This window comes from Citrus clementina, unplaced genomic scaffold (assembly GCF_000493195.1).
Source record: "Citrus clementina cultivar Clemenules unplaced genomic scaffold, Citrus_clementina_v1.0 scaffold_9, whole genome shotgun sequence".
Taxonomy (NCBI): domain Eukaryota; kingdom Viridiplantae; phylum Streptophyta; class Magnoliopsida; order Sapindales; family Rutaceae; genus Citrus; species Citrus x clementina.
Window position 1 is genome coordinate 15,393,820 of NW_006261964.1, and position 21,649 is coordinate 15,415,468.

Sequence of the window (21,649 nt, forward strand, 5' to 3'; positions counted from 1 at the left end):
AGCATTGTATCAGAGCGGACAATTTTCCAATTTCTACATTCTACTCCTGCTTGGTGGAATAAATAAGAAATATTGATTTTCCAAGATATGATGATTAGTCAAAAAGTCTATGGTCACAAATGTAATCATAATAATACCAAGATCAATAGCAAATGTGATGATTAAATGATAAATGCAAAAGCATTTGGCATTAGGAAAAACACCTTTCATGGCTTTGAGAAATGACTGAAAAATCTTACGCTTCATAATGCTTCTAAGATTCAACAAAAAAGTTATATGCCCCCATGTCTGAAGGCTCTTTTGAGCTCTATTAGAATTGAAAAAGTATCTGGCTCTCCCAATTAGACGATCATGTTATATTTGGCCAAATTCGCCTGTGTTTGGGGTTCACAGTTCCGTTTTATAACAGTGGTATGCCAAATCCCCAAAGCTCAATTACTTTGGTTGAACAGGGCACCTATTTGGTTCCCTTACTATGTAAATAATATCACCAGCAATCTCGTAGAATTCCTGATTACGGTGCCACGACCATAATGCATGAGTCTCGTTCTTCACCTGGATAAGAAACTGCCTATTAGTTTGTCATCTTAGATAACCAATGTGTATATAAACACATACATCACAGCCTTTAATGCAACACAGTGTTCAATAAATGTACTAAATCTAAAACAACTTCAACTTTTGCTGCAAATACATCAAGAATTTATTGAAACTTGCTTTCAAAGTTTGGCAGAATGTAATTTTATGTTGAACGTGTTACTGACTCCTACTGGCGGTTGAAAATAAAAAATTTGTAGGGATTCATTCTCACGAAGTTGACTTTGAAATTCTTTACGTTCAATTTCAGGCAGTAGTAGGAAAAAATACTGATTCAAAGAATTTAGTATTCAAAATGTGGTTAGAGCAATAGAGAGAGAGATAAGTACCTCTAAAATTCCATGGCCAAAGCTGCTTTCCCTGTATGCACTATAATCAGGCTGCCGGTCCCAGCAAAACTTCCCAGATGCGGGGCCTGATGTAAAGTTAAATGCACAGGAGCCACCCATATCTGGTGTTGTAGATGGCTCTGGACAGTTCCCAGGTTCATCAGCATGTACTATATCCAGGCCTTCTACATTTCCTCCATCACCAACCAGTATGTAAACTGGGCCACATGGATCCAAAGAATAGTTGTAAACGCGATTTGACCTCTCATAGGCATGAACCTGTTAATCAAATAAGATATTCGACATTTTAGCTTGTCAGAGTCTGAGGCTGTCCATAAATTTGAAAACGATTTAATGTAGTTGTAGAAAGAAAATAGAACATAACCGGATTGCTAAGAAAGGGGGAAGATTGGGAGACAGCATTTATGTGGCAATAGTAAGGCACACAGAATTCAGAAGTACTCTTACATGCCCATTGAAAACTATGTCAACACCATAGTAATACAGTAAGTCCTCCATCTCCACTCTCATACACTCTACTTCTCTATAGTGTGCTGAGTAGGTACTGTACCAAGGAGGATGCCAGGCAGCTATCAACCAAGGAGTCACTTCTCTGTCAACATCACCCAGGTCGCTTTCCAGCCACTTGTATTGATCCGCTGTAACAGTAAAACTAGAGAATCTCATTAAGAGGTAGCTAAGCAGAACTAGCCATAAAGAATCAGTTCCAAAGGCCAGACACTTGTGATAATACATAGTCAAGAGAGAGGCAAATAGAAGGAAGAAAGTTGATTTGATGAATGTACATGATTTGTCATAGTCAATATAAGCACTAAGCATCACAAAATGTATGCCTCCTGCATTAAAAGAATAGTAGAGTGAAGATGATGATCCACTTTCTTCAGATGGAAATACAAAACGGGAACTGTAAGCAGCAAACGTCTGATTTTCAGCCTGCCGTTCTATTTCATGTTCCCCTTCTATCACCATTGTCGGAACATTAGAAACTAGAGGCTGCATATACCTGATCATATTAACCCCACAACAACTTTATAAGCTTTATTGCTCCCAAGATTGACTCAAAAAATCATTAGCAAGACCCAAAGGAAATGAAGAGGTTAAACTGAACTGAAAGAACATAATTAAAAGTAGCAAAAACCAGTTTGCAACCACCAAATTATTTGGTTTCAATTTTTTCTATACTACTGCAACCACTCTGACTCAGAAAGGTTAGAAAATAAACCAGATTGTTGTCAAAATAGGTTTCGATGCCTTAAAGCATGTCACTTAAGGTTGTGATTCACATGCCAAACCTCACCGTAGCTTTGAATAAGTTTGAAGTTGAAATTTATACATTTCATCCCTAATTAAGCCAGAAAGATGTCTTTGCACCTCTATTCTACAATAAAAATTATCAAAATTCAATTTTTTTTCATCAAGCAAATGTTGCTAGCTCTCCATTTAAATGGCCCAAACTGGTTATTTTTCCTCTTTGACAAAACATTTCAGTTTATATCTTGCTCTAACATCACAGCCCTAGGTAGAATGAAAAAGTTAAAAAGAAAATTTTAAACATTTTAAAAGTTATGTAATCTGACCTTCCCCAATAATCCCATCGAGGCTGGTACGTTTCCTGGATAGGAGATTCAATTGACTGGCACAAGTAGCAACTGGACTTAGTTCCATTTGTTAAATACAAATCTGCATAACTTAGATCTCCAATCAACAGAAGAAGATCAGGATGGTTGCTCATCAAGTGAGCAACTGTTGTAGTCGTATTGTAGGTAAGGCCCAGGTCTCCCACCACTGCTATTCTGTTGGGATAGTCACTGGGTCCTGAGACTGGCATAGTCCTGAAATAATGACTGCTACTCATTGCCGCTATGGAAGGATCTCCACATTCATATTCATATAGCGTGTTTGGTTGCAATCCTGCAGCAAAATATTATTGTAATGTGAAATTAAATAAGAAACATATATTAAAATCTTGTTGTTTTAATTGAAACATATGAGTTGAGACTAGATTATACCTGTAATAAGAACATGATGTATAATACCAGAAGTGTAGTTCTGGAGGCCATCAGGTGGATAAAGTTGGTTGTAAACAAGGGAGTAACCCTCCGCCTGGTAAGTCAATGACGATCTAAACACTCTGAAGTAAACAATGCTTTGAACCAGTTCAGGATCCAATGGACTAATATTGTCACCAATTTGGAACTCGCCTATAAATTGAATCCACATAATCATCAAATTACCAGTTTAGAGAAAATAACATCAAAACAGAACAAAGATTAACTTCAATCTACAATGCAAGTTGTCCTGATTAACACTGTTATAGCGACCAAAACTTCACCAATTATTCACCATTTCCAGCAACAAAAAAACAATATAATACTTGCATACATTCATATAGCAAAAGGGTAATTTTTTTTTTTTTTGGTCAGATTAACTGCTTTTTGCTTAAAAAGAACCACATACAAAGTGAAATTCAGCTTAATTAAGAAAAGTAAATAAAAAAATGAAGGAAAAATGAGACCTGTGATCCAAGAAATCCAAACGGAGTCATATCTAGCAGAGAGAGAGACAAAGATTTGTTCAGGCTGAAACCCTTCACCTTGAGCATTGTTTTGAAGTACATAAGGCAAGTCACTCACATTTAGTCTCAAATTCTTGTCAAGTGGGGCTGTCACTGGCTTGAATGGCCCTTCAAGTGTTGTAGGAATTCCAATTCCATCGCCATCAACACACCTCAACATCAAACTCAGTAAAAATGAAAGACATAATGGAATTAGTACAAAAAGCTCTGAGACAGACACTGAGTCTGAGACTGAGACTAAACCCATTTGTCATTTGTGGGGCTCAACCCAACCAATCACCATAAATGTAGTAACAAAACAAGTAAAAGAACGTTTTCACGTGATTACAGTGAAAATCTAAAATTATCAGTTTAAAAGTTTTGAACTTGGAAGCGCCCATACCCACAGCAGTTAGATGAACTGGTGGCTGGCTGGCTGGATGCCACTAGTCTTTACAAGATTCCCTGCGTCACCATTTAGCACTTAGCAGTAATGTTATGCGTTAAGGTTGTTACAATAATAGTCATGGTAACGACTAACCGTAGTTAAGTTTTCCATTAAAAGAAAAAAGAAAAGAAAAGAAAAGCAATACTAAATATAGTCGTGTGCTTCCCCGCTAGGCCGCTGGCTTAGCTTTTTAGGTTAAATGGTTTCCCTAATATGGCATTGAGTCGAGGCTTTAAGCTAGATTTTTTCTATGCCCGTGTAAATTCTTTCAATTCTTGTATTCATTTTCAGGCTCATCTACAAACTTTCGTTAAAACATGTAATACTTCAATTCTCCTAAGGGTATTTAAGTATTTTTATTTTTTAATGATTTTTTTACCCTATTATAAATAAAATAATATTTCTTTCTTATTATAAGAGAGAGAGGGAAAGAGAGATCGGTTGAGGAAAAAAAACGACAAAAGAAAAGAAAAGAGAGAGAGAGATGGAGAGAAAAGAAAAGAAAAAAAAAGAAGAAAATTTTCTTGTTCTTAGTTATGCCATAGGAATCACATGGGATCAAGTTGTGTTGTTTGAATTGGATATTGTTGGGAGAAGTTTTGGAGGTAAGTTTTAATTTTGGTTGTCTTTATTAATTCGTTATGCAGAATCATGATTAGATATTTGCAATAGAAGTAGAAACCTAAAATTTTACAGGAAATATGCTGACAGTGCATTATTACGAAAATTATAGTAATTTGTACAAATTGATTTTGATTTTGATTTTTGGATCTATTAAACTAGACATCTTCTAGAATGTTTTGAAACTTGTTTCAAGTTAATCGGATACGATTTCAATTAATTAAAATTTTTCAAACTTAAGTCTGAAAACCTAGAATTTCTAATTTCAGTGAATAACATGCATTACGAAATTATTTTTACCTTAGTTAGAATTCTTCAAAAATTATGAAATTTGGATCAGTGATTTTTATATATGTCTACTGTGATTCTGTAAATTTTCATGATTTTATAATAAAACAATAAATTTTTTTGTATTTTCAAAGCAAGTATGTTCAAAACAGAAAACTGTTTGACAGTATTGATGGTGTTTGAAACGTAAATTATTTTCAATAGTTTTTGAAGGAATTAAGTTATGAAATTTTTATCAATTAATTTTTGATATGTCAGCATATGGTCTGTAAAATTTGAGATTTTTTCAAAAAGGAAATAATTTATTAAAAATCGGAGAACATTGACAATTCTGTTTTAAGGGCCTAATATTGAGGACATTTGAGGTTGAGTTTAGGAGCTGTTTAAAATAAGATATTTGAAGACATTAAAGTTTATGATTGAGACTTGATTTTATCTTATGAGGATTTTATTAATGATTTTAGGTCGGTGATATCAGTACGCATTTGTTAAATGATGATGCCAAGAGATAAGTAAACTAGACTTTTAAATGAATCACAATAAACAATATATATATTTGACTTGTGTGAAAAGCTTATTTTTTATATATACGATTATGGATTTATATATCTAGGCCCATGCGTTTATGTGATGTGTTGTTATGTGTTGGGCATGATTATGTACGTGGGTATATGTATGTATGAAATTTCATTAGCATAAGCACGAAAATGCATTGAGTTTTCCATAAATGAGAAAGTGGATTTTAGCAAATGAAATTTCTGCTTTATGAGATTTTGCATTGGGGGCCACCTCTTGAGATTGTACGGGGGCCACCTCTCGAGGGCCGACGTGCCGCAAAGTACCACGCATGCCGCAAAGTGCCACATTGCAAAATATGTATTTTATTGAAAGAAAATGTTAAAGTTTGAAAATGACAGAATGAGATTTCGATGATTTATTTTACAATGTTTTCAACTACCATGGCACGTCATCCATTTGCATTATATATATGAATGTATGTATTTTGATATATGAAAAACTGATTTACTTACTGAGTTTCATACTCATTATAGTTTATTATGATTCAGTTCCGATAAATCAGGATTGATTCATGATGAGTGACGAGAAGGACATGAATCGAGGAGGATAGATGGTTTGGCATGAATTTTAAATTCTTCCGCTGCAGTTTGTGTAATATATTTGTATTTTGAGGCTTGAATTTTTGTGAATTGTAAAAGGATTATTTTTTTAGAATATGTATTTGAGCTATAGATGATTTGCTCTGTGGATGATAACACCCCAACCCAGACTCCAAGGGCAAATCTGACCACAACTCACATATAAATTTAAATAACCATTTACAACCAATAACAATTCAAGCCTCAAATACAAAAGCCAACAGAATAATTTAAGAATTTAGCCAAACCATCTACCATCCTTAATTCAAGTTCATCTTCTCACTCATCACGAATCAATCCTGACTTCTGGAAAATAAATTACCATAAACTATAATGAGTACAAAACTCAGTAAGCAAACTAGTTTTTCTTATACCAAAATACATACATACTTATGTATAATGAAAATGGATTATATGCCATGATCTTTTTAAAATACTTGAAACAAATTTATAAAAATCTCTTTATGTTGCTTTCAAACTTTTTCTTTCAATAAAATACATATTCTACAATGTGGCACTTTGCACCATGTGTGCCACTTTACGACACTCCGGCCCTCAAGAGGTGGCCCCAAATGCAAATTATCATAAATCACAAATTCCATTTGTTAAAATCCATTTTCTCACTCATAGAAAATTCAATGCATTTTCGTGCTTATGCCAATGAAATTTCACACATACATATGCCTATGTACATAATCGCGCTCAAAATATAACAATACATCACATAAACACATGGGCAGAGACATATAAATCCATATTCGTACATATCAAAAATAGGCTTTCAAACAAATCAAACATATATATTGTTTATTGTGATTCATTTAAAAGTCTAGTTTACTTACCTCTTGGCATCATCATGTAACAAATGCGTACTGATATCACCAACCTAAAATCATCAATAAAATCCTCATAAGATAAAATCAAGTCTCAATCATAAACTCTAGTGTCCTCAAATATCTCATTTTATACAGCTCATAAACTCAACCTCAAATGTCCTCAATATTCGGCCCTCAAAACAAAACTGTCCATGTTCTCTGATTTTTAATAAATTATTCCCTTATTAGAAAAATCTCAAATTTTACAGACCATATGATAACATATTGAAAATTCATTGATAAAAATTTCATAACTAAATTCCTTCAAAAACTATTGAAAATAATTTACGTTTCAGACATCCATGCAATCATAAATAATTGAATATTTTGCAAGCCTAAATTGTACGGCGGCCACCTCTTGAAACTATGTGAGGATGTATGAAACTTAAATTATTTTCAATAGTTTTTTAAGGAATTAAGTTATGAAATTGTTATCAATGAATTTTCAATATGTCAGCATATGGATATGTAAAATTTGAGATTGTTCCAATAAGGGAATAATTTATTAAAAATTAGAGAACTTGGACAGTTCTGTTTTGAGGGCCAAATATTGAGGACATTTAAGGTTGAGTTTAGGAGTTGTTCAAAATGAGATATTTGAAGACATTAGAGTTTGTGATTGAGACTTGATTTTATCTTATGAGGATTTTATTGATGATTTTAGGTCGGTGATATCAGTATGCATTTGTTACATGATGATGCCAAGAGATAAGTAAACTAGACTTTTAAATGAATCACAATAAACAATATATGTGTTTGATTTGTCTGAAAAACCAATTTTTGATATGTACGGATATGGATTTATATGTCTTTGCCCATTTGTTTATGTGATGTGTTATTATGTGTTGAGTGTGATTACGTACATGGGTATATGTATGTGTGAAATTTCATTGGCATAAGCATGAAAATACATTAAGTTTTCTATGAATGAGAAAGTGCATTTTAACAAATAGAATTTCTGCTTTATCGTATTTTGCATTGGGGGCCACCTCTTGAAGTTGTGTGGAGGTCATCTCTTGAGACTGTGCGGGGCCTCCTCTTGAGGGACGGAGCGCTACAAATTGCCACGCACAGCGCATAGTGCCACATTGCAGAATATGTATTTTATTGAAAGAAAATGTGAAAGTTTAAAAGCGACATAAAGAGATTTTTATGAATTTGTTTCAAGTATTTTGAAAAGATCATGGCATATCATCCATTTGCATTATAAATAAGTATGTATATATTTTGGTATAAGAAAAACTAATTTGCATACTGAGTTTTGTACTCATTATAGTTTATTGTGATTTAGTTTCCAGAAGTTATGATTGATTCGTGATGAGTGAGAAAATGGACTTGAATTAAGGATGGTAGATGGTTTGGCTAAATTCTTAAATTATTCCGCTGGCTTTTGTATTCCAGACTTGAATTATTATCGGTTGTAAAGAGTTATTTAAATTCATATGTGAGTTGTCGTTAGATTTGCCCTCGAAGTTCGAGCTGGGGTTTTACAAAAAACTTACATAAATATTAAATATTATTGACCATTCTCTATCAATTTAAACTTCGAATTAATCAATTTCACTAATAAAAAAATGATCTATTTGTGGATATATAATCAAATATAGCCTCATAAAAAGAGAGCTAGACTTGGTGACATCTATTTGAAACATTATGGTTTTCAAACCTCCACGAACAATAAAGTTTTTGAAATTATTTTTTTTTTCCAGGGAAGAGAGTAATGAATGAATAAGGCTTATTCATAATTGGGTTAAAAAATTTATATTTCAACTAACGCGACATCTTATGTGCCACTCATTAAAATTTTTTATACAAATAGTATGTATCTCAAAGACTTGTATACTTATCATCTAATTATTTCAATACATGATCAAAATTGAAACTTGAATTTGAGGTAAAGTGAAGAAGTTCCCACCACTCAATTAAAAAGTGATCATTTTAAAATAAATTAATACTCCACAATTATTTTAAAAGTCTACTAAAATTCCACCATGTACTATCCAAAACCACTTTATGTTAGTTAATAAAATCTTGTTTACTGTAGAGATGGTAGTTCGTGTCAAGATTTTTTTATTCGATTCCATTGGGGTCAAATGAACAGGTTTAGCTTTAAAAAAATTGATTCGTTTAATTTTGATTCGCTAAATAAATGAATTGATTACGAGTTTAGGCCACTGATTTATTTATTCATTTAGGGTATGTTTAATAAACAGTTCATAAATGAGTTGAATATTAGTCTATTCATTTATTATTTGTTTGATTCAATTAAATTTTTATGCATAAATTTAAAAATTTGCAAGATAGTTTCGTAATTATAAGTTATAATAAAAGCAAAAAATAAATAATTTTACAAAAACGAACTAATGGAATTGTAAATGAATTTAATTTGTGCAATAAATGAATATTGTTTAATAAATGAATCAAATTTGAATCCTACAATTAGGATTCATTCATTAAATGAATCGAATTTAAATTTATTGAAATTTGACCTGATCGTTTACAATTGGATTCATTTATTCAATTTGCTACCCCTACTTTGCTGTCAACTTTTCTTTTACTACTTTGCCATCACAGTCTTGTCAATGCAGTCATGTGAATAACATAATTTAGTTTGGCTCCATTTGAATTTTTTTTTAATCTATAATTTATGAATTATACATATGTGTCGAATGAGGGATTCTTTGTCTCCAAGGTAATGTTTACTTTTTCGGATTAAAGTGGAAATTATGAGGTGTTAGAATTCTAGGATTGAGAGTGTGGAGTGGGTTGAGAGTAAATTGTTTACTTATACTGAAATGAGAATATGGAATAAGAATCAAAATCCTATTTATGTGTTTAATTTTGTCTTAAATTGAAAGTGAATTATCTTAAATTATAGTTTTACCCATATTTTAAGAATTTTACTTTTTAATTACAAAGTAAAAAAATATATTTGTAAAATAAACTATTTATCTTGTTGTTAATTTTAATTATATAGATTGATAACAATTATTAATTTCTTAATAATGTAAATCACAATTTTTTATTAATTTTATTTTAATAATGTAAATAAATAATTATTGATGAGTGCAACACAATGAAACATTATTATTAATAATATAGTACAAAACTAATATTTTCTTAGAATAAAATATTTGTTGTTATTAATTGTTAATATTAAATAAATATAATAATATTATGTTTAAATAATTTTATTTTTAATAAATGTAATATTTATTAAATAATATAATATTATTATTTAATTAAATATGATATTATTATTTTTAAATAAATGTGACATTATTTTATTTTAATAAATATAATATAATTATATTTAATAAAGAAAGAGCAAACTCCCACATTTCCCTATGGGAATCAGAATCCTGCTCCTTGCTGTAAAAATAAGCCAGAACCATAGAGTGGGACTCCCATTCGCTTTCTTAAATGTGCAGAAAATATTAGAGTGAGAGGAATCTACACTATTCACTCTCACTTTGACAAGTAAACGCATGATAAAATAAGGCTAGTGTTGTAATGTCGAGACGTAAGTCGCCAGTACCATGCCGTGCTTTAAAATTAACCGTTTGATTCATTTTAAATGAATCTAACGGTTTAGATAGAATAATAAAGTTGAGACAAGAAACAATACATGAAATTTTAATGTTAAACATGAGACATCACTATTTATTTATATTATTTTTCTAAATTTTTTAATTAATATATTATTTTAATTTAATATTTAAAATTTAAAATTAAATTAAACAGAGCAATCGAGTCTTTGGCTGGTCGGGCTCTAACCATGCCGCAACAAATAGATCATATGTTTTTCATAACATTGTGAGTCAAGTAGTGAATGATGCCCCTTTGGTGTTCCACCATTATTTGCTTCTCTATCTTCTCTTTGCCTTTTGTGGTTTTGGTTTATTGAGTCTATATGTCTGTGTTTCACCAAGGATTACAAAAATAACAAATTAAACCAATAATATTACTATTTACAGAAACAACTAATATTCTACATACAATTAATTCGACACAACCAACATCTTAGAGCATTTTATATGCAACTACATTTCTTTCTTTGTGAAATAAGAAACATTATGCATTAACAAACTCAAGTGAACTTAGTGGACAAAGCCATATTTAATGTATCTAAAGCTTCATTACCTCTGGTTGAACTGGGCATAAATCAGGCTGCCTTACTATATAAATCTGATCACCGGCAGCTTCATAAAAATCCTGATTCCGATGCCAAGTCCACAAAGCATGAGTCTTATTTTTCACCTACAAGGCAAATATTGCCTTCAGTATTCAATTGCCTGCATGTACACAATATTAAGACAGTAATTGAGAAAGAGACCTCTAGGATGCCATGGCCAAAACTGCTTTCCCTAAAAGCACTATAATCAGGTTGCCGGTCCCAGCAGAACTTGCCAGCTGCTGGCCCTGATGTGAAATTAAAACCACAGAATTTGCCACCACCCAAAATTTTATCCGGCGTGGTTGATGGTTCTGGACAGTTTCCGGGTTCATCAGCATGTGGTACTGCCATTTTTTCTCTATTACCACCATCACCAACAGTGATATGTACCGGACCACAGGGATCCAATGTGTAGTTATATACTCTGTTTGACCTCTCATACGCATGAACCTGCTAATTTTTCCCCCAAGGCAAAACCCCTTTAATTAAATGGATAACTTTAGTTACAAGGCATTGCAACAGGATGAGGTTTAACTTTCACTTACATGTCCATTAAACACTACGTCAACACCATACTTGTATAGCAAGTCTTCCATTGCTACTCTCATACATTCCGCTTCTCTGTAATGTGCCTTATAGGTGCTGTACCAAGGAGCATGCCATGTCGCCACCAACCATGGAGTCACTTCTCTATCAACATTGGCCAAGTCTTCTTCCAACCATTTGTATTGATCCCCTATTATATATATAGAAATGTCAAAATCTAACCTACGTAATTTATGATCGGGCTTAGCTGGAGTAACATCATATACACAACAAGAAGGAAATTTTGATTTTCACCTGATTTGTCAAAGGAAACATAAGCACCAAGCATTATAAAATGTATCCCACCTGCATTGAAAGAATAATAGAATTTCGACAATGATCCACTCTCTTTGGATGGGAATGCAAATCGAGAAGTGTAAGCAATAAAAGTCCGATTTTCAGCCTGCTCTTCGTACTCATGGTTTCCTTCTACCACCATTATTGGAACTTTAGACAATACAGGCTGCATGTACCTGTTAGCAATTAAGCAAATGTTTCCAGGATTGATACCGTGAGCTAAACTATGCCTCCATATTTGATCAAAATATGATATACATTTGAAAAACTTGAAGTTCTACCTTCCCCAATAATCCCAACGAGGCTGATAGGTTTCGTGAATGGGAGAATTTGCAAACGAGCAAGCGTAGCAATCGGATCCAGTTCCATTAGTTAGATACAAGTTGGCATAAGTTACATCACCAACCAATAAAATAAGATCAGGACGGTTGCTAATCATGTGACTGACTGTTGAGGTTGTATTATAGGTGAGGCCTACATCTCCAACAATTGCAATTCTGCTGGGGTAACTTGTGCTACTGGAATCCGGCATTGTCCTAAAACAGTAGGCACCGCTCATTGCCGGTATAGAAGGATCTCCACATTGATAATGGTATAGAGTGTCAGGTTTCAAACCTGCCAAAGAACATAACTAGTAAAGGATTCTGATAGAGAACAATTTGATGCTCTCTATAATTGCATATCAATCGGGAACAGAATTTTGTTAAGAATCAGATTATATATACCTGTGAGACGAACATGGTGTATGATTCCAGAGGTGTAGTTTTGGAGGCCTAAAAAAGGATAAAGTTGATTGTAAACTAGTGAATGGCCTGTTGCTCTACGATTCAATTGGGATCTTAGTGTTCCATATCGAACAACACTTGCTACACTTTTGGGATCTAATGGTTTTAAGTTGTTACCAATTTGGAATTCCCCTGCAAATTCATTAATCCAAACAATATACATCAAAATTTGAATAACAATGACAAAATATCAAATTTGATTTGAGTTAACCTCTCAATTTCAGCATTATGCAGATGCAAGCTTATTAATTATGTATTTTGATGAACATTTTTCTTATCTATATATACATCAGAAGGCTGCAACTAGGTTCACAAGCAAGCAAATTTCAATTCATTTGTCTTTCTTTTTTCCAGTGTCATGCTTTTCCTAACTACATGAATAGTAAAACCACCTTAATTTAATATATGCATATATAGAGAGAGAGAGTGTGTCCTCAATTTTTTTTTTTGAGGAAACATTAATAAATCGTAAGGTTTAGTAGAATAAATTCAGATGAATTATTAAATAATATGATTTAATAATGTATTCGCATAAACAAAAAATAATATATATATAAAGTAGATAATCTTATCTTAATCTAGAACAACGATAATGAGCAATGAAAAGGAATATCTGAGGGCTGCAAGTCGCTTAATTTTGACCTCAAATTTCAAAAACAAAATAAAAGAGTCTCCGACTCTCTGCCATGGTCCACTCATGCGTCATGCCTAAACAATTTGCTTTCCGACTTTGAAAGCAAAAGTTTCATTGTTTTGCTTCCAAGAACAGAAAACTCCAATCTTATATGTTATCCACAAGCAAAAGAACAAATAAAAAGATAATAACGAAGTCAAGCTTATTTTAAAAAACAAAAAAATAATAACAAAGTCAAGCTTATTTTCAGCTTCGTCTGCCCTCAAACTTTCTAAAACACTATCTCATTGAAGGATAAGGATTCAGGCTTAGATTAGAATATTTAAAAAATTAAATCTCTTTTCAAACTAATTATAAATGTATGAGGGATAGGAAATTATTAAAACATCAGCACTGAATCCAAATTCCTTATTAAAACAACGAGGTGGAACTAAAACAAGTCAAAAAATTAGGAAAAAAGAATAGATATATACCTGTGATCCAAGAAATCCAAACAGAGTCATGGGTTGAAGAAAGAGAGACAGAGATTTGCTCAGGCTCAAAACCTTCAACTGTTCTTTGAACTCTAGGGTCTGTATCAGGCAAGTCAATGGCGTTTCCTCTGAAACTCTCATCAAGTGGGATAGTAACAGGCTTGAAGGGTCCGTCAAGTGTAGTTGGAATAGCCATAGCCATAGCTCCATTGGCTAATAATATTGATGTTATTGTTAACGTTAGGACAAGTGAAAGAATATTATTGAGTTCAAATACATTTACAGGCAATGAGATCGATGGTAGTGATGATGAAGCCATTTAATGCCTTAATAGGGTTCAGTGTTTTGCATGAAGGTGCAGGAAAATATGAGAGAGATAGAGAGCAAAGAGAAAAAGGTGACGAGGGAAAATGAGAAGATTTTTCTGAGAGAAGGAGCCTTTGGATGCGCAAGAGTTCATATCTACCTTCAAATAAAAATATTTAAAATAAAAGCTTTTTTATATATGGGATACGAAGGGACTTAAACACTTTATAATACTGTTAATAAACGAGTCGTTTTGTATAGGTTTTAAAAATTATTATTATACTTTTATGGACACAATCTGAAATTGTTTTTATTCTTAGGTACCACGGAATATGCTGTTTTTCATTAGTGGATGTAACAAAAATATATTTAATTCTAATCAATACGTAAAAGGAAACATAGTTGACACAATATCCCCTCATATTTTCCACTATTTTAATTTGTTCACAATTTTTTGTGCCATTTTTCTTCCTTTTCTGGTTTGCCAAAGTGGAGTTCATGATTTGTTTTCCTTTGCTGCTGGGGCCTTGGCCGTGTAAACTTTCTTTTATCTAATCATTTCGGTTATATTGTTAGAAAGTAGGCCGAAGAAAACTAGAAAAATGGATTCATACAAGCAACTTAATAAAAATAAATATTATACATGTACACAAATTTAAAGGGAAAAAAAAATCTAATGGGTCAATTGCAGAGTATGAATAGAACCGCCCCGAAAGGTAGGGGTTAAAAGAACCAATTCATACTTTGCCCAATCCCGAAGGTAATTTGAATATATTATTTTGAAAAAAATTTCTTAAACTTTAATTGTCACATCATTTATTTATTTATTTATTAGTAAGTAACCTTTTTTTACTCAAAATTTTCGTTAATTTTGCACTTAATTTTTTTTTATTCTTCTTCTAGAAGGCTAAATGCCGTTGACCAAAAGAAAGAGTGTTATGGCTGTCTTTGGTTGGAATCACATTACTATTATTGTTGTTAACTCTTTCAAATTCAATATTTTAATTTCACATTTTCAAATTGTTGACCGTTCATGTTAATTTATAATTTTATGTAATTGCGAGAATCGTGCCTTGGACTATTCATTTCTCGTTTTTGTCCTTGTTCATTCTTTTCTTTTTCTTTTTAAATGTAATTATGTAAAATATTAATTTGACTTTTGTTTACTAAAAGGATTATTTGTCTCATTTTTTGAGCCGCCGTTTCTGTTTACACAAATGAAAAAGTCAAACTCAAGGAATTTTGGAGACCGAAGAAATGAACTGCGAGGACCTTATGCCTTGTATGCATTTAGATTTAATGTTGAGTTAATGTGTGTTCAATTTTGCCTAATTTTTTATCACATCTGCATGTATAGCAATATACAATTATGATTTAATTAGTTTTATATTCTCATTCAATACCTATCAATTGTAACTTTTGAAAATTAACAAAAATATCAATTCAGCACTGATTCTAAATTTGTATTGTATCTATTGTTCTTCAGTCTTCTTTGTTATTTTTAAAAATTTTTGGAAATATAGAATTAATTTAAATAAGGTTTCCTCTATGATGTTGTAAAAATTTTACAGCATCAATAATGTATTAATTGTGAACCATTAGATTTAATCAATGGTGTACAATATTTGTACTAAAAAAATAATTTAAAAATAATAGTAAACAGTATGTTAACCGCTCAAGTGGGTGGAGAATTTTTGTAAAATAATTGTGACCACCCTTAGAGTTTGAAACAATTTCACTTAAATAGCATATTTTATTTAAAATTACTTTTCAGCCCTCCTTTAAATTTGTAATATGATAATCTTTTTTAAATAAATCTTCCAAAATCAATTACCATTAAATATAAATTATAATATCAAGTAGGTTATTTAATACAAAGTCTTATAATAATTTGTATTGTATGAATTTAATTACAAACCATTAATACCTAAACAACAATGATAATAAAAGACATTTCAATAACTATTTTATATTTGTTTTATTAATAATACTATATGAGTCACAACAAATGAGAAATATTTTATTTACCAATTATTATTGAAATATATCTATGTCTATATAACTATAGAGTGAGAAATATTTTGATTTAAATTTTTAACAAAAAATTAAACTATTTATTTCATGCAATTCAATGGTGGAGGATATAACATTATGAAATATTGCTTTGACTTTCAATATCAACAATTAGATTATGATATATTAGTGGCTTAAATATTGTGTCAAAATTTTAAGTTAAAGTATCCCAAACCATATCTTTATAATGGAAATATAAAAACATGCAATGATTTTTTTTCCTCATTTTGTCCATTAAATATTATTTGATGTGATATTTTATTTATTGTCACTATTAATTATCATAATAAAAGTAATGACTCTTCGTAATATAAAAATTTTATAATTACTATCAAAGAATAACAATAAAATAATCTTTCATAATTCATAAACTAAAATTAATTAGGAATATGTGTTAGATTTAACTTTTATGAAATTAATAAAGTGACATTTGAAAATAAAATGAAAACAAGCTTGTGAAAGTTAAATTTTGGCTCAGATAATTTTCTACCATGTCAATAAAAATCTAAAAATATAAATAATTTTCTTTCACTTTTTTTCCCACGTAAATATTATCGGAGGCAATATTTTATTTATTGTCACTATTAACTATTATAACAAAAGTAATGACTCTTCATAACATAAAATTTTATAATTACAATTTAAGGATATCAATAAAATAATCTTTCACGATTTATAAACTAAAATCATTAGGAATATATATTCGATTTAACTTTTATGAAATTAACAAAGTGATATTTGAAAATAAAATGAAAATATATAAGCTTATAAAACTTAAAACTCCCACTATGTAAGGATATTAACTGTAAGATAAATATAAAGTATAGAAAATAAGTATGTTAAATGGGTGTTAAAAATGATATATACTTCATGATCAGTTATACAATGACCCTTAATATTATATAAAATAATGAGTATTTTAATATACGATATTAAATTTTATTAAAACATGTGTGATCAAATAATTTTTATGTTACAAGCAATCTCAACAATGAGTTTATTGATGTAACTATGACATTTACTTAACTATATGTACTTAGTTGTGTTATTTATCAGTGTTATATCATATATAAATTTTGCAATTGCAACTTATTTATTTGATTTGTGTTAAATAACCTACCATTATATTTTATACTTAATGGTAATAGATTTTGGAAGATTTATTTAAAAAAGATTATCACATTTCAAATTTAAAAGGGGATTGAAAAATAATTTTAAATAAAATATGCTATTTAAGTGAAATTGTTTCAAACTCTAAAGGTGGTCATAGTTATTTTACAAACTTCTCCACCCCTTACACGTTTGTTAACCGTTTCCCATTATTTTTTATTTTTATTTTTACCTATAAATATTGTATACCATTGATTAAATCCAATGATACACAATTAAAAATATTATTGATGTTGTAAAAAAAATTACAGCATCATAAAGGAACCCTTTAAATAAAGGTTGCCTTTTTATCTCCTTCCAATTTGGTCCCCCTTAGCCACTGATCTGACTTATTTATTTCATGATCATTTTGTCAGTACTAGCTGATTTCATTAGGTTTGAGACTATAGTTTTAAATTCTGTTATTTTATCCATCTTAAGAATCTTATAAAATTTGAAAAGAAGTCCATTAATATTTATCTTAAATTTATATTTTAAATAATACCTATGGATTGTGATATTAAAAGATGCAAAATGGCAAAAATCCGAATATTTTTTATCTACTAAAAGTGATGAATCGGTAAGTTTAAAATTATTGTATTTTATGTTATTTGATTTAGTAGTGGCATCAATTGAAGTTGTCCCTTTTTTTAGAAGATTTTCTGTTTTGCAGAGATAAAATTTTAGGGATCCAAACTTTGATTCTCAACTATTATGATAATTTATCAGTATATAATTACCATATCATGTTAAACATTAAAAATTAAATATTGATTTAATTATGACAGGTAATTTAATTAGTAATATCTCTTGAATGGAAACAAGAGGTTTAAGATTCAAATCCTATTCATATTAGTGAGGAAAAAATTAGGTTGCCAACATATTATAACTAATATATATATATAAATAAAAATAAATTAAATTAAATAATGCAGTTAATAACTAACCTGGTAATTCTCACATAATTTGAAACTTAAATGTTGAAATCTCTTGCATTAGTTCTTGATCAAAAGTGATGATGAAGAAGTTTTAGACTCAAATGATTAAATCAAACGACTAAGAAAAACCGAAGGAAAGGAAAATTTGGCAAATAAAGCCAGAAACTTTGGACTAAAAGAGTGATGGCACTGTGTATAATCCAAAGTCCGCAGCATTTTCATGTGATTTTTGAAACGGTTTTTAAGTTTTAATATTTTTGGCTGTTAAAGTTGGTTCGTAGGACTTTACCTTGCCCCGCAAATTAAGCTGTTTTTTCGTGGGTGAGTGTGAGTCTCTTCTCTTGCGTGTTATTTCATTCTCAACCCAGAATGGGTATAAATATATACAAAACACACGCATACGTTCATATATATACGAGTCAACCTACCATGGAGCGCTGCATCTCATACAGCGCATGCATGGTACCGGTACATTATCCGGTTAATAAATAAAAAATTACATTTTTTAATGTGAAAAATTTATTTAAAAAAAAGGGAAAAAAGTGAAAATTGCACTTAAATGAAGTAAATCATTGTGATAGTTTTAAATTTATAAATGGTACAAAAACTTATAAAAATACTATGAATATGTTATAAAATAGTCATATTTCTATTTTTTTAAATGGGTTGTTCGGGTATCATTTATTCAATTTAAATGGGTTGGGTTTTGAAGAAATTAATTCATTTAATAAATGGGTAAATTTAATTTGATTCAATTTGCTAAATAAACGAATCGAATATGAGTTTGAGGTCATTGATTCATTTAATATTTTTAGAATTTGTTTAATAAATAGTTCATAAATTAGTCGAATATGAGTCTATTCATTTATTATCCATTTAATTCAATTAGTTATTTAACATTAAATTTTTATGCATAAATTTAAAAATTTGGAGGATAGTTTTGTAATTATAAGTTATAATAATAAGATAAAAGTTAAATAATTATTCATACGCGAATTGTAAATGAATCCAAATTCGATTCTTTTCATTTAATTTTGTACAGTAAATAAATAAATGAATCAAATTCGAATCTCAAGATTTCATTTATTAAATGAATCGAATTCGAATCTATCGAATTTTAATCCACTTCATTTACAATTCGATTTGAATTAAATTTGTTTATTCAATTTAACACTGCTAATTTGCTGTCAACTTTTCTTTTACTAATTTACCGTCACAGACACGTCAAAGACATACTTCTATAGTTTGGCTCCATATGGAAATGCTTTGAAATTCCTTTTTTTCTTTTAATTTCTGAATAATATATATGTGTCCAATGAGGGATTCTTTACCTCTAAAATAAATCATATGTTTTTCAGGACTTTGCAAATGAAATAGTGAATGACGCCCCTTTGGTGTTCCATCATTATCTGCTTATCCATCTTCTCTTTGCCTTTTGTGGTTCTAGTTCATTGGTTTTGTGTTTGTGGTTCATTGAGTCTGTATGCCTGTGTTTTCACCAAGGATTACAAAAATAACAAATTAAATCAATAATATTACTATTTAGAGAAAACAATATTCTACATACAATTCTACACAACTAACATCCAAAAATTAGACTATCACATAAACATCTTAGAGCATTTTTATATGCAACTACATTTCTTTCCTTGTGAAATAAGAAAGATTATGCATTAACAAAAATAGCTCAAGTGAACTTAGTGGGAAAAGCCATGTTTAATGTATCTAAAGCTTCATTACCTTTGGTTCAACAGGGCACCAATCAGGCTGCCTCACTATATAAATCTGATCACCGACAGCTCCATAGAAGTCTTGATTCCGATGCCAAGTCCACAAAGCATGAGTCTCATTTTTTACCTGCAAGCCAAATATTGCTATTAGTATTCAAACACTTATTGTCTGCGTGTTCACAAAATTGAGATAGTAAGTGAGAAAGAGACCTCTAGTATGCCATGGCCAAAACTACTTTCCCTAAAAGCACTATAATCTGGCTGTCGGTCCCAGCAGAACTTACCAGCTGCTGGCCCTAATGTAAAATTGAAACCACAAAATTTGCCACCACCCAAAATTTTATCCGGCGTGGTTGATGGTTCTGGACAGTTTCCAGGTTCATCAGCATGTGGTACTGCCATTTTTTCTCGATCACCACCATCACCAACAGTGATATGTATCAGACCACAAGGATCCAATGTGTAGTTATATACTCTGTTTGACCTCTCATATGCGTGAACCTGCTAATTTTCCCCCCAAGGCAAAACCCCTTTGATTAAATGGATAACGTCAATCACAAGGCATTGCAACAGGATGAGGTTTTACTTTCACTTACATGTCCATTAAACACTATGTCAACACCATACTTGTATAGCAAGTCTACCATTGCTACCCTCATACATTCCGCTTCTCTGTAACGTGCCTTATAGGTGTTGTACCAAGGAGCATGCCATGTCGCCACCAACCACGGAGTCACTTCTCTATCAACATTGGCCAAGTCTTCTTCCAACCATTTATATTGATCCCCTGTTATGTATATAGAAATGTAAAACTCTAACCTATATAATTTATGATCATGCCTAGCTGGAGTAATATCATGTACACAACAAGAAGGAAAAATTGATTTTCACCTGATTTGTCGAAGGAAACGTAAGCACCAAGCATTATAAAATGTATCCCACCTACATTGAAAGAATAATAGATTGATTTTTTTTTTAAATAACAAAGTAGATTGAAGAATAATAAATACAATGGCGATTTGGAATCAATGCTGAAGTGATATTTTTACTAATTTTTCAAAAGTTATAATTAATAATTATTTAATAAGAATATAAAACTAATTAAATTCTAATCGTATATTGTTATACATACAAATGTGATAAAAAAAATTATAAAAAGTTAGTATATTCTAATCTAATAGTTATTAATTATATCAAAATTAGATTAAGGCTGAATTCTTGACCTTCAATGAGATAATGTTCTAGAGAGTTTGTGGGCGGACGAAGCTAAAAATAAGCTTGACTTTATTATTTTATTTTGCTTGTGGGTAACATATGATAATGGAGTTTTCTGTTCTTGGACGCAAAACAATGAAACTTTTGCTTTCATAATCAGAAAGCAAATTGTTTAGGCATGACATACGACTGGACCATGGCAGATAATTTTTTATTTTGTTTTTGAAATTTGGGGTAAATACAATGGCGCAAAATTAAGCAACTTGCAGCCCTCTGATACTCATTCTCGTTGCTCATTATGATGTTGTAGATCAAGATAAGATTATCCACTTTATGTATGTATATTATATATACAAACACATAAATATTCTCAGGCGTCTTCATTTTTTCTTTATGT

General features: G+C 30.7%; 3 protein-coding genes across 5 annotated transcripts; all 3 read right to left on the reverse strand.

Annotated features, from left to right (window-relative positions):
* Positions 1-166: 166 nt before the first annotated feature.
* Positions 167-3,857, reverse strand: LOC18033267 (purple acid phosphatase 15). 2 transcript variants are annotated; one of them, XM_006420863.2, is made up of 7 exons: positions 3,463-3,857; positions 2,957-3,148; positions 2,525-2,858; positions 1,733-1,950; positions 1,395-1,585; positions 927-1,205; positions 167-555 (listed from the first exon to the last, which is right to left on the reverse strand). In XM_006420863.2, exons 1-7 carry the CDS (start codon positions 3,767-3,769, stop codon positions 436-438), a joined length of 1,641 nt encoding a protein of 546 aa, XP_006420926.2. In that variant the 5' UTR covers positions 3,770-3,857; the 3' UTR covers positions 167-435. The 2 variants fall into 2 exon arrangements, with proteins under 2 accessions (XP_006420926.2, XP_024047770.1); XM_024192002.1 differs by having other exon boundaries at positions 1,395-1,950.
* Positions 3,858-10,660: 6,803 nt separating this feature from the next.
* Positions 10,661-14,294, reverse strand: LOC18033199 (purple acid phosphatase 15). Of its 2 annotated transcripts, none has more exons than XM_024183063.1 (8): positions 13,842-14,294; positions 12,675-12,866; positions 12,231-12,564; positions 11,959-12,125; positions 11,613-11,803; positions 11,227-11,517; positions 11,034-11,150; positions 10,661-10,807 (listed from the first exon to the last, which is right to left on the reverse strand). In XM_024183063.1, the coding sequence occupies exons 1-8, from the start codon at positions 14,158-14,160 to the stop codon at positions 10,760-10,762; spliced, it is 1,659 nt and encodes a 552-aa protein (XP_024038831.1). In that variant the 5' UTR covers positions 14,161-14,294; the 3' UTR covers positions 10,661-10,759. The 2 variants fall into 2 exon arrangements, with proteins under 2 accessions (XP_024038831.1, XP_006420927.1); XM_006420864.2 differs by having other exon boundaries at positions 11,908-12,125.
* Positions 14,295-20,032: 5,738 nt separating this feature from the next.
* Positions 20,033-20,998, reverse strand: LOC18033274 (purple acid phosphatase 15; the record flags this gene model as incomplete). The annotated part of the gene is made up of 4 exons (XM_006420866.2): positions 20,033-20,164; positions 20,248-20,538; positions 20,634-20,824; positions 20,929-20,998. Coding segments are annotated over 4 exons (684 nt in total), but the record flags the coding sequence as incomplete, so codon positions are not given.
* Positions 20,999-21,649: the final 651 nt, after the last annotated feature.